The sequence below is a fragment of the Artemia franciscana genome, chromosome 5 (assembly GCF_032884065.1).
Source record: "Artemia franciscana chromosome 5, ASM3288406v1, whole genome shotgun sequence".
Taxonomy (NCBI): Eukaryota; Metazoa; Arthropoda; class Branchiopoda; order Anostraca; family Artemiidae; genus Artemia; species Artemia franciscana.
In genome coordinates, this window is record NC_088867.1 from 3,473,839 (window position 1) to 3,485,918 (window position 12,080).

The 12,080-nt window shown below is 35.6% G+C and overlaps 1 protein-coding gene across 2 annotated transcripts in view; it reads left to right on the forward strand.

Annotated features, from left to right (window-relative positions):
* LOC136026885 (growth/differentiation factor 3-like) overlaps positions 1–12,080 on the forward strand; it is a 55,650-nt gene that overhangs the window by 14,733 nt on the left and 28,837 nt on the right. The window contains exon 1 of one of the 2 annotated variants that reach the window (XM_065703691.1): positions 10,991–11,123. The exons of the other annotated variant lie outside the window; for it this stretch is intronic. Coding sequence (XP_065559763.1) covers positions 11,024–11,123 — 100 coding nt within the window. The 5' untranslated portion in view covers positions 10,991–11,023. Of the gene's footprint in view, positions 1–10,990; positions 11,124–12,080 lie in introns of those variants that run through there. 2 annotated transcript variants of the gene reach the window in all.

Here is a 12,080-nt window from a genome sequence, read left to right on the forward strand (position 1 = left end):
AGATACAATACAAATTAACTACGTAAAACTTGTGAATATACAACAGTCTTCGCTGTCCCATTGTCTGTGCGTATAAATAGATTGTCAGGTTTACTGACCCTCAAAGATGCAACATACAATTGTACATTGGTAAAGCAATCTGTATTAAGATCTATACCGCATTTTTCTAGTGATTGCCCTTGAGCTTTGTTGATGGTGGTTGCAAATGCTAATCGAATTGGGAATTGCAATCTTTTAAATTGAAAAAGCAGATCCGTTGGAATCATGGGAATGCGAGGAATAAGAACAGCCTCACCCTCATAAGGCCCTGTCAAGATTGTGGCCTCTATTAGGTTTTCCATTGTTTTTTTTTACGGCAAGTCGCGTGCCATTGCATAGCTTTGGTGGGTTGATATTTCTTAAAAGTATTATTGGTACGCCTATTTTTAGTTGTAGAACGTGTGGTGGAAACCCTGAAGGATCTATGGAATTTAAAAATTCAGATGGATAATTAACCGCTTCATTTGGTTCCAAAATACAAATTAACTGCGTAAAACTTGCGAATATACAACATTCTTCGCTGTCCAATTGTCGCTGCATATAAATAGATTGTCAGGTTTACCGACCCTCGAACATGCAACGTACAATTGTCCATGGGAAAAACAATCAGTATTAAGAAGTGTGCAGCCAATAGAGGAAGTTTAACTTTTCCTAAGGCGCAACACATTCCCATTGTTTCACCATTGAATTTCAAGGCCTTGCAATAGGGACAAATTTTAGACATTGTCCCGATTTGAACACATCTACTCAAGTTATAATCATCGACTGGGTTGTACCTGAATGCCAGGCGATAACTTTCAGGTTGCTCTGATTCCTCGGCACGCTTTCTTTTCTTACTTTCTCTATCAGCAGCAAGCCTGATTTCTTGCTGTTCTTGTAATTCCTCGGCACGCCTTCTTTTTTCACTTTATCTTTTAGCAGCAAGTCTGCTTTCGCGTTGCTCTGGTAGTTCCTCGGCACGCTTTCTGTTCTTTCTTTCTCTATCAGCCTCAAGCCTGTTTCCTTGCTGTTCTTTTGATTCCTCGGCACGCTTTCTGTTCTTTCTTTCTCTATCAGCCTCAAGCCTGTTTCCTTGCTGTTCTTTTGATTCCTCGGCACGCCTTCTTTTTTCACTTTCTCTTTTAGCAGCAAGTCTGCTTTCGCGTTGCTCTGGTAGTTCCTCGGCAAGCTTTCTTTTCTGACTTTCTCTATCAGCAGCAAGTTTTTTGGCATAGACTCTTTGAGCATCTTCATCGGCTTTTGCCATGGTAAGTTCATCAGTCATTGTAAACTTAAACATTAATAGATTTCTACCTGAACATATGTCTTAAATATCTTGAATGACGTCACCGTCAAAGCAAAAATGACGACAACTAATTTCATGACGTCAGCCGACACAGAAACATGACGTCACCTGATCCACAGATCCACAGACAGACAACTTATTTATATATATATAGATATACTAGCTGTTGGGGTGGCACTTCGCGCCACCCCAACACCTAGTTGGAGGGGCGCTTCGCCCCCCCCCCCCAAGCCCCCCCGCGCGCGTAAGTCGTTATGTGTCATATTAGTTACGCGCCATTGTAGTTGTGTCCCTATGTCCTACCTGTGAATATAGATAGATATATATATATATATATATATATATATATATATATATATATATATATATATATATATATATATATATATATATATATATATATATATATATATATATATATATATATATATATATATATATATATATATGTTTTTAACTACATAAAACTTGCGAATATACAACATTCTTTGCTGTCCCATTGTCTGTGCATATAAATAGATTGTCAGGTTTACCGACTCTTGAACATGCAACATATAATAGTCCATGGGAAAACAATCCGTATTCAGATCTATACCTCATGATTCTAATGATTGCCCTTGAGCTTTGTTGATGGTGATTGCTAATCGACCATTCCCTGAGTCGCCATCGTCATTTATATATCCCCCTGTGCACCCCGGCGTCCCCTTTGTAGTTATGTCCCTGTGTCCCGGTCGTCATTTATATTCCCTGTGTCCCGGTCGTCATTTGTGTCCCGGTGTTCCAGTCTGTGATTTCTCTTTGAGTGTCCCGGGCGTCATTTATATTCCTTGTGTCCCGGTGTCCCGGTCGTCATTTATATCCCCCTGTGCCCCCCGGCGTCCCCATTGTAGTTGTGTCCCTGTGTCCCGGTCGTCATTTATATTCCCTGTGTCCCGGTTAGTTTTTGCCTTTTTTTAGTTTTTTCAGTTTTTTTTTAGTTTTTAGTTTTTTACCTTTTTTTTTAGTTTTTTTAGTTTTTTAGCTTTTTTAGTTTTTTTTCTTTTTAGTTTTTTTTGTAGTTTTTACCTTTTTTAGTTTTTTTTTCTTCTTTTGTTTTAGTGTGAAATAATTCAGACGTCATATGCGGACAAACACGACGTCACTCGACAGACAGACAGACAGACATAACCCACAAACAACTTATTTTTATATATATTTATTCATATTTTTTTAGTTTTCTTTTTCTCTTTTATTTTTCAGTTTTTTCCTTTTTTTTAGTTTTTTTCTTTTTTAGTTTTTAGTTTTTTTAGTTTTTTACCTTTTTTTAGTTTTTTTTAGTTTTTTTAGTTTTTTAGCTTTTTTAGTTTTTTTATTAGTTTTTATTTTTTTGTAGTTTTTGCCTTTTTTTTATTTTTTTTCAGTTTTTTTTTAGTTATTAGATTTTTACCTTTTTTTTAGTTTTTTTTTAGTTTTTTAGCTTTTTTAGTTTTTTTTTCTTTTTAGTTTTTTTTGTAGTTTTTACCTTTTTTAGTTTTTTTCTTCTTTTGTATTAGTGTGAAATAATTCAGACGTCATATGCGGACAAACATGACGTCACCTGATCCACGATCCACAGATCCACAGACAACTTATTTTTATATATATAGAAGATATATATACTAGCTGTTGGGGTGGCGCTTCGCGCCACCCCAACACCTAGTTGGTGGGGCGCTTCGCGCCCCCCCAAGCCCCCCCGCGCGCGTAAGTCGTTACGCGCCATATTAGTTACGCGCCATTGTAGTTGTGTCCCTGTATCCCACCTGTGAATATAGATAGATTTATATATATGTTTCAAACTACGTAAAAATTTCGAATATACAACATTCTTGGCTTTCCCATTGTCTGTCCATATACAAAGCCGTATGTACTAATAATGACGTCATATGCAAACGTTCTTTTTACAAACAAACAAACATGTATACACACAACTCGTTTTTATATAGATAGATAGATAGATAGATACAATACAAATTAACTACGTAAAACTTGTGAATATACAACAGTCTTCACTGTCCCATTGTCTGTGCGTATAAATAGATTGTCAGGTTTACCGACCCTCAAAGATGCAACATACAATTGTACATTGGTAAAGCAATCTGTATTAAGATCTATACAGCATTTTTCTAGTGATTGCCCTTGAGCTTTGTTGATGGTGGTTGCAAATGCTAATCGAATTGGGAATTGCAATCTTTTAAATTGAAAAAGCCGATCCGTTGGAATCATGGGAATGCGAGGAATAAGAACAGCCTCACCCTCATAAGGCCCTGTCAAGATTGTGGCCTCTATTAGGTTTTCCATTGTTTTTTTTTACGGCAAGTCGCGTGCCATTGCAAAGCTTTGGTGGGTTGATATTTCTTAAAAGTATTATTGGTATGCCTATTTTTAGTTGTAGCACGTGTGGTGGAAACCCTAAAGGATCTATGGAATTAAAAAATTCAGATGGATAATTAACCGCTTCATTTGGTTCCAAAATACAAATTAACTGCGTAAAACTTGCGAATATACAACATTCTTCGCTGTCCAATTGTCGCTGCATATAAATAGATTGTCAGGTTTACCGACCCTCGAACATGCAACGTACAATTGTCCATGGGAAAAACAATCAGTATTAAGATCAATACCACATTTTTCTAATGATTGACCTTGAGCTTTGTTAATGGTTTTTGCAAATGCTAATCGAATTGGGAATTGCAATCTTTTAAATTGAAAAGGCAGATCCGTTGGAATCATGGGAATGCGAGGAATAAGAACAGCCTCACCCTCAAAAGGCCCTGTCAAGATTGTGGCCTCTATTAGGTTTTCCATTGTTTTTTTTTACGGCCAGTCGAGTGCCATTGCAAAGCTTTGGTGGGTTTATATTTCTTAAAAGTATTATTGGTACGCCTATTTTTAGTTGTAGCACGTGTGGTGGAAACCCTGAAAGATCTATGGAATTTAAAAATTCAGATGGATAATTAACCGCTTCATTTGGTTCCAAAACTGTGTCGACTGACTTGTAAAGGACTGCCTGGTCTTGAATCTTGGTCAAAACAATATTGTTGATTTCGTGGACGTCTATAATTTTGGGTGCGAGAATCGCTCTTTCACTTAGCCATTTATTATTTTTATAATTTTGTAGAATATTCGGAAATACTTTTTCAATCAATTCATTTTTGGACGTCACTAAATTACAGAAATCAGCAGGTAGTTGTATACGTCCTGAAATTGAGTCTACTGGGAGCTTTCCGTTTCCTATTGCCAGCAATTGATCTGAAAATGTTTGACCAGAGTCATCGTTTTGCAATCGGACACGCATATTTGTAGTTAATTTTAATGTTTTTACATGTGCCCATAAATTAGAATTTTTCAGGCAAGCATTCATTTCGTCTGCAGGAGTTGATCTAGGTATTATAGGTAATGTTTGCCTGAAATCTCCGGCAAGCAATATTAAGGTGCTGCCAAAGGGTTTCGACTTCCCTCGCTAATCTTTCAAGCATTGATCCAGAGCCTCGAGCGATTTTTTGTTTGCCATTGTGCACTCATCCCAAATAGTAAGTTTGCATTGCTGCAATACTTTACCCATCCCAGATGATTTGGAAATATTGCACGTGGGAGTTTCTGTAGAATGCAAGTTCAGAGGCAATTTCAAAGCGGAATGAGCAGTTCTTCCACCAGGCAGCAATGTTGCGGCTATTCCGGACGACGCAATTGCCAACGCTATATCATTTTTTGATCGAATTGATGCCAGAATCAGTTTTATCACAAACGTTTTACCAGTACCTCCTGGCGCATCCAAAAAGAAAATTTCTCCAACGTTGTTATCGACACAATGCATTATCGTATCATAAATGTCTTTTTGTTCCGACGTTAACTTGGAAATGTTATTTTGTACATACGACAATAGATCACTCGTACTGTAACTTTGTTCACGATCCAATTCTACACATGTCGAAACAGCAGCGATACGGTTAGGTGAAGGCATTCCCAAATCCTGAAGAGGTTTGTTTGCCATACTTACGCACAAATCTTCTATAACAACTAAAGTGTAGTTATAAATTTCTGATGTAAAATCAAAAGTCATATCTGACGTCTCTAACTGTTTTCGATGAAGTATATCTTCGGACATTTTTGACTTATATTTTCCCATAACTCTGTAGGAGCTGATGGAGAGCAAGTTGTTAAAATGATGCCAAACAATGCACGAATTTGACTTGGGGTTGACGTTTCGCACGCGTCATTGATGCAGTTATCCCAGTGTTGGTCATTCTCCAATAAATTCAGAGCTTGGTATGCACTACGGTAAGTGTCATGTATAGTACCATTTACAGTCCTCAAATACTCAAAGGATGTCGGACCGGGTACATTCACCAAAAGCAGGCGTAGAAAGAAGCATTCATGTTGATTGGGGTGAACGGTGTAGAGTCTTCCTATCGTGGTATCTTTGAAGATGGTAGGTTGGCCGTCGACTGACTTACCCTGTTTTCGACGTTCAAATACTTTATTTTTAGTATTCCACGTGTAATACGAAGGCACTTCAGTATACAGCAGTTTTTTTGCAAAAGAATCATTTTTGCAAAGCGAAAAAAAAGCTGTTAATGTTGTATCCGGTGGATTCAGGACTCTTTGTTGCACGTTGGTTTCCGTGAAATAAACACGTTGACCATTCTGTAAATGTACCGCTAAGTGAACAACAGCTGGACTACGTTCATGTATCGGAAATGAAAGAATTCGCCAAACAGCTTCATTACTGCTTATGTATCTTCCAGCCTGATATTCTACGATTTCATCGAAATCTTTGATTTCGGACTGCAAGCCAAAAACTGCCATGTCACTGCCTTTGTTGATATATTTACATATGTATTTGATTGCCTTTACGGAGTTACAGTATTCAACGTTTATGTGTGCATTAAATGTTTTTGATAATAATGGGGAATATGGAACAACCCACTGGTTATCTACTTCGATGGTGGTACCGATACGCTTCTTTATTATTGCTGTTTTACCGCCATCTTCAGTAGATCTTCTTCTATATTGTGGGTTACCATCATTGCCAGTAATTGTTTTGGGTACTAAAAGTCGAGGATATTGATTTGTGCACCTTCCTTTGGCCATGCATGGTGAATTTTCGTTCAGTGCACCGCAAGGTCCATGTATCATATTTTTTACAATAATAACATGTAACCCCTTATCGACATTCTTATAAGGTATTTCAGCGGAAATCACATCATCAATTTCGTTCGAAGTAATTTTTTTATGTAGCCAGATTAGTATATGTGCGTGTGGCAAACCTCGTTTTTGCCATTCCACTGAGTACATCCAGCATCGCACTGACCCAAACACTTCATGTTTTACAAGGTAGTTTATCAGTGATTTCAACTTTTGCCGGAAGACACGTGCCGTAATGTCATGCCTATGAACCGCCGATTGTCCTTGAAGTAAAAGCTGCAGTATCTCGTCCCAAGATTGATTACATGTAAATGTAATAAATAAATCTGGACGACCATAGAGACGAACATACGCAATAGCATCTTGAGCATATTCATGCATATGACGGGGACTGCCAGCATATGACGAAGGTAAAATTGTTAATCTTCCAACGTTTGTGGTATTACCGTCATTTATAACTGCATCTCGCAAATGAATGTATTGTTCAGAGCGGAGCTTGGTCTGATTCAGGCGGATATATAGCAAACGTTCTGATTCAATTTTAGCATACATATCCACGACGAGTTGGTGAAACAATTCACGGCATTTTAAAATATAATTTTCTTCATCCTGCTGAATCATTAGTCTATAGGAATAATAATGCATTGCACTGCATTTCTTATTCATTTCTTTGTTAGTGGCTGGATTCATCAATTTAATATTAAAGTGATAGCCGTCGGCTCCATCCCAAAAAATGATAGGATATTGTAGGGCATCGTAGCATCGATGAGTTTCAGCAATTCTTAACAACTGAGCGTTTCGCTTATGAAGAATAATATCTCGAGGTAAAAACTGATCACCGACCATAACGATTGCCACTTCGTCGATAGTCGGAGCATTGTATCTACGCACATGTTGGCCAGGAGGCGTTTTGTCAGCGGAAATAACAATTTTATGCGTATCACTAGGCATCAAATCGATGGCTGTTTTGAACAGACGCACTAAATTGTTATTTTCGTGGAAAAGATGTTGCAATTGGGAAACGATTGTCCTTTCAACGTTGGGTGAAATTTCGCAACGTGCATTCAATTCAGAATTTCTATCACTGATGAAGTACAATTGTAAAAATATATGATTCTCGCTTAAGAATGGTAGAAGGGACCCTGCTTTATGATAAATTTGCCCTTTTACTTTGGAAGTAGACATAAATTGATCTGGATTTTCGATTTGGGCTCCAAACGACGTCATTTGGAAACATGAGTTGTATTGTCTGATTTTTGACAAAAAACGCTTAGATTCTGACGTAGTTCCAGTAAGGAAAGTCTTCAATGGCTCTGGTGGTGCAGCCAATAGAGGAAGTTTAACTTTTCCTGAGGCGCAACACATTCCCATTGTTTCACCATTGAATTTCAAGGCCTTGCAATAGGGACAAATTTTAGACATTGTCCCGATTTGGACACATCTACTCAAGCTATAATCATCGACTGGGTTGTACCTGAATGCCAGGCGATAACTTTCAGGTTGCTCTGATTCCTCGGCACGCTTTCTTTTCTTACTTTCTCTATCAGCAGCAAGCCTGATTTCTTGCTGTTCTTGTGATTCCTCGGCACGCTTGCTTTTCTTACTTTCTCTATCAGCAGCAAGCCTGATTTCTTGCTGTTCTTGTAATTCCTCGGCACGCCTTCTTTTTTCACATCTCTTTTAGCAGCAAGTCTGCTTCCGGGTTGCTCTGGTAGTTCCTCGGTATGCTTTCTGTTCTTTCTTTCTCTATCAGCCTCAAGCCTGTTTCCCTGCTGTTCTTTTGATTCCTCGGCACGCCTTATTTTTTCACTTTATCTTTTAGCAGCAAGTCTGCTTTCGCGTTGCTCTGGCAGTTCCTCGGCACGCTTTCTCTTCTGACTTTCTCTATCAGCAGCAAGTTTTTTGGCATAGACTCTTTGAGCATCTTCATTAGTCATTGTAAACTTAAACATTAATAGATTTCTACGTGAACATATGTCTTATATAACTTGAATGACGTCACCGTCAAAGCAAAAATGACGACAACTAATTTCATGACGTCAGCCGACACAGAAACATGACGTCACCTGATCCACAGATCCATAGACAGACAACTTATTTATATATATATATATATATATATATATATATATATATATATATATATATATATATATATATATATATATATATATATATATATATATATATATATATATATACATACATATATATACATATATATACATATATATATATATATATATATATATATATATATATATATATATATATATATATATATATATATATACTAGCTGTTGGGGTGGCGCTTCGCGCCACCCCAACACCTAGTTGGTGGGGCGCTTCGCGCCCCCCCAAGCCCCCCCGCGCGCGTAAGTCGTTACGCGCCATAATAGTTACGCGCCATTGTAGTTGTGTCCCTATGTACCACCTGTGAATATAGATATATATATATATATATATATATATATATATATATATATATATATATATATATATATATATATATATATGGTTTTAACTACGTAAAACTTGCGAATATACAACATTCTTTGCTGTCCCATTGTCTTTGCATATAAATAGATTGTCAGGTTTACCGACTCTTGAACATGCAACATATAATGGTCCATGGGAAAACAATCTGTATTCAGATCTATACCTCATGATTCTAATGATTGCCCTTGAGCTTTGTTGATGGTGATTGCTAATCGACCATTCCCTGTCCCGGTGTCCCGGTCGTCATTTATATCCCCCTGTTTCCCCCGGTGTCCCCGTTGTAGTTGTGTCCCTGTGTCCCGGTCGTCATTTATATTCCCTGTGTCCCGGTCGTCATTTGTATCCCGGTGTCCCGGTCTGTATATACATTCGTTTTTTAGTTTTGTTTTTCTCCTTTATTTTTTTCCTTTTTTTTTCTTTTTTAGTTTATTTAGATTTTTAGATTTTTTAGTTTTTTTTATTAGTTTTTAGTTTTTTTTTCTTTTTAGTTTTTTTGTAGTTTTTACCTTCTTTTTAGTTTTGTTAGTTTTTTTTTACTTATGTCCTGGTCGTCATTTATACTCCCTGTGTCCCGGTGCTTTGTTGATTGCTAATCGAACATTCCTTTTGTCCTGGTCGCTTTCTCTTTGAGTGTCGTCATTTATTTTTTTCTTTTTTAGTTCTTTTAGTTTTTACCTTTTTTAGTTTTTTTTAGTTTTTTAGATGAAATTTTTTTTAGTTTTTTCCTTTTTTTCTTTTTAGTTTTTTATTGGTTTTTACCTTTATTTTAGCTTATTTTTCAGTTTTTTCCTTTTTTTTATTTTTTTTTATTTTTTATTTTTTTTTAGTTTTTTACCTTTTTTTAGTTTTTTTTAGTTTTTTTAGTTTTTTAGCTTTTTTACTTTTTTTATTAGTTTTTAGTTTTTTTTGTAGTTTTTGCCTTTTTTTAAGTTTTGTTTTTCTCCTTTATTTTTTTCCTTTTTTTTTCTTTTTTAGTTTATTTAGATTTTTAGATTTTTTAGTTTTTTTATTAGTTTTTAGTTTTTTTTTCTTTTTAGTTTTTTTGTAGTTTTTACCTTTTTTTTAGTTTTTTTATTTTTTTTTTACTTATGTCCTGGTCGTCATTTATACTCCCTGTGTCCCGGTGCATTGTTGATTGCTAATCACCTGATCCATCCATCCACAGACAGACAACTTATTTTTATATATATAGATATATATATATATATGTAAATAAATATAAATATATAATGTAAATAAATATAAATATAATGTAAATATATATAATTTATATAAATAAATTTATATAAATATATATATATATATAATACATATATATTGTGATTCCTCGGGACGCTTTCTGTTCTTACTTTCTCTATCAGCCGCAAGCCTGTTTTCTTGCTGTTCTTATGATTCCTCGGCACGCTTTCTTTTCTTACTTTCTCCATCAGCCGCAAGTTTTTGGGCATAGACTCTTTGAGCAGCTTCCTCGGCTGTTGCCATTGTAGGTTCTTCAGTCATTTTACAATTAAACATTTTTCCGTCCACGATCTTCTTACAATTAAAAATTTGCCTTTTAATGATTTTCTTAAATACCTTTAATGACGTTATCGGCATAATAAACATGACGACAACTAACTTCATGACGATAAAAATAAGTTGTTTGTGTGTCTGTCGACTGACGTCATGTTTGTTTGTCGACTGACGTCATGTTTGACAGACACACAAACAACTTATTTTTATATGTATATATATATATACATATATATATATATATATATATATATATATATATATATATATATATATATATATATATATATATATATATATATATATATATATATATATATATATATATATATATATATATATATATATATATATATATATATATATATATATATATATATATATGATCAATAATAATAGTATAATTATACATTACATGGGTTATTACTATCACTATTATTGTTTTGATTACTATTATTATCGTATTTACAAAAATTAGTTCTGTTTAAGGTTTCTGGTCGAAGGCTCCAAAATCCACCCAAATTTATGGTTGATCTATACGAGCAAGCAGTGAATGGGGAGGAGTTCAAAAATGAGATAATAAATCCTTATAATGCAACTGTGGTCCGTAGCATTGTAGGCAAAGGTAAGTCTGTATTCAGTTTTAAGACTGTTTGTTATGTGATTATTATATAACAGAATTATAGCCTCTGTCCTGACAGGGCCATATTAAAACTAAGATGGATAATCGTCCTTATGAAATTGAGTTCTCAAGACATCCTCCCCCCCCCCGTCAGTACCTTTCTCTCTTTACATTAAAGCTTAAATTTTGTCCCTTATCCTTAAGAATGACCCCTGTATCACAAAAGCCGTAGAATAAATAGTTGAAATTACTAAAAATGCTTTAGCATAAAGAGTGAGGTATTAGGAGGAGGTGAGCCCCTCATATGCATAATAAAATCTGTTCGTTTTAAGTTTTAATGCTGCTCCTTACTTCCAGTTGAAAAAACTTTTTCATATTTATTTTTCATTGTTTTTTTTGGATAATGCTAGAAAATCCTCCGCTCTCTTCATGGAAATTTTCTTCCCCAATGAAAAATTCCTCGATGGAAAGTTCCCACAACATATCCCCCTCTTCTCAACCCCTCCCCCCAACCAAAGAACCCTCCTGAAGATGTCTGTACACTTCCCCATAACCATTACTATATGTAATCACTGGTCAAAGTTTGTAACTTGTAGCCCCTCCCACGGGGACTGTGAGGGAGTGAGTCGTCCCCAAGGACATAGTTATAAGGTTTTTCGAATACACTGAATAAAATGGCTATCTCAGAATTTTGATCCGGTGACTTTGGGAAAATAATTAGCGTGGGAGGGGGCCTAGGTGCCCACCAGTTTTTTCAGTCACTTAAAAAGGGACTTTTCATTTCCATTAGAATGAGACCTCTCGCAACATTCTAGGACCACTGGGTCGATACGATCACCCCTGGAAAAAAAACAATAAACAAATAATAACTTTCGATGGGTATTACTAAACTTGATGAAACTTATATATTTAAAATTATAATTAAAATGCGACTCTTTTGATGTAGCTATTGATACCGAA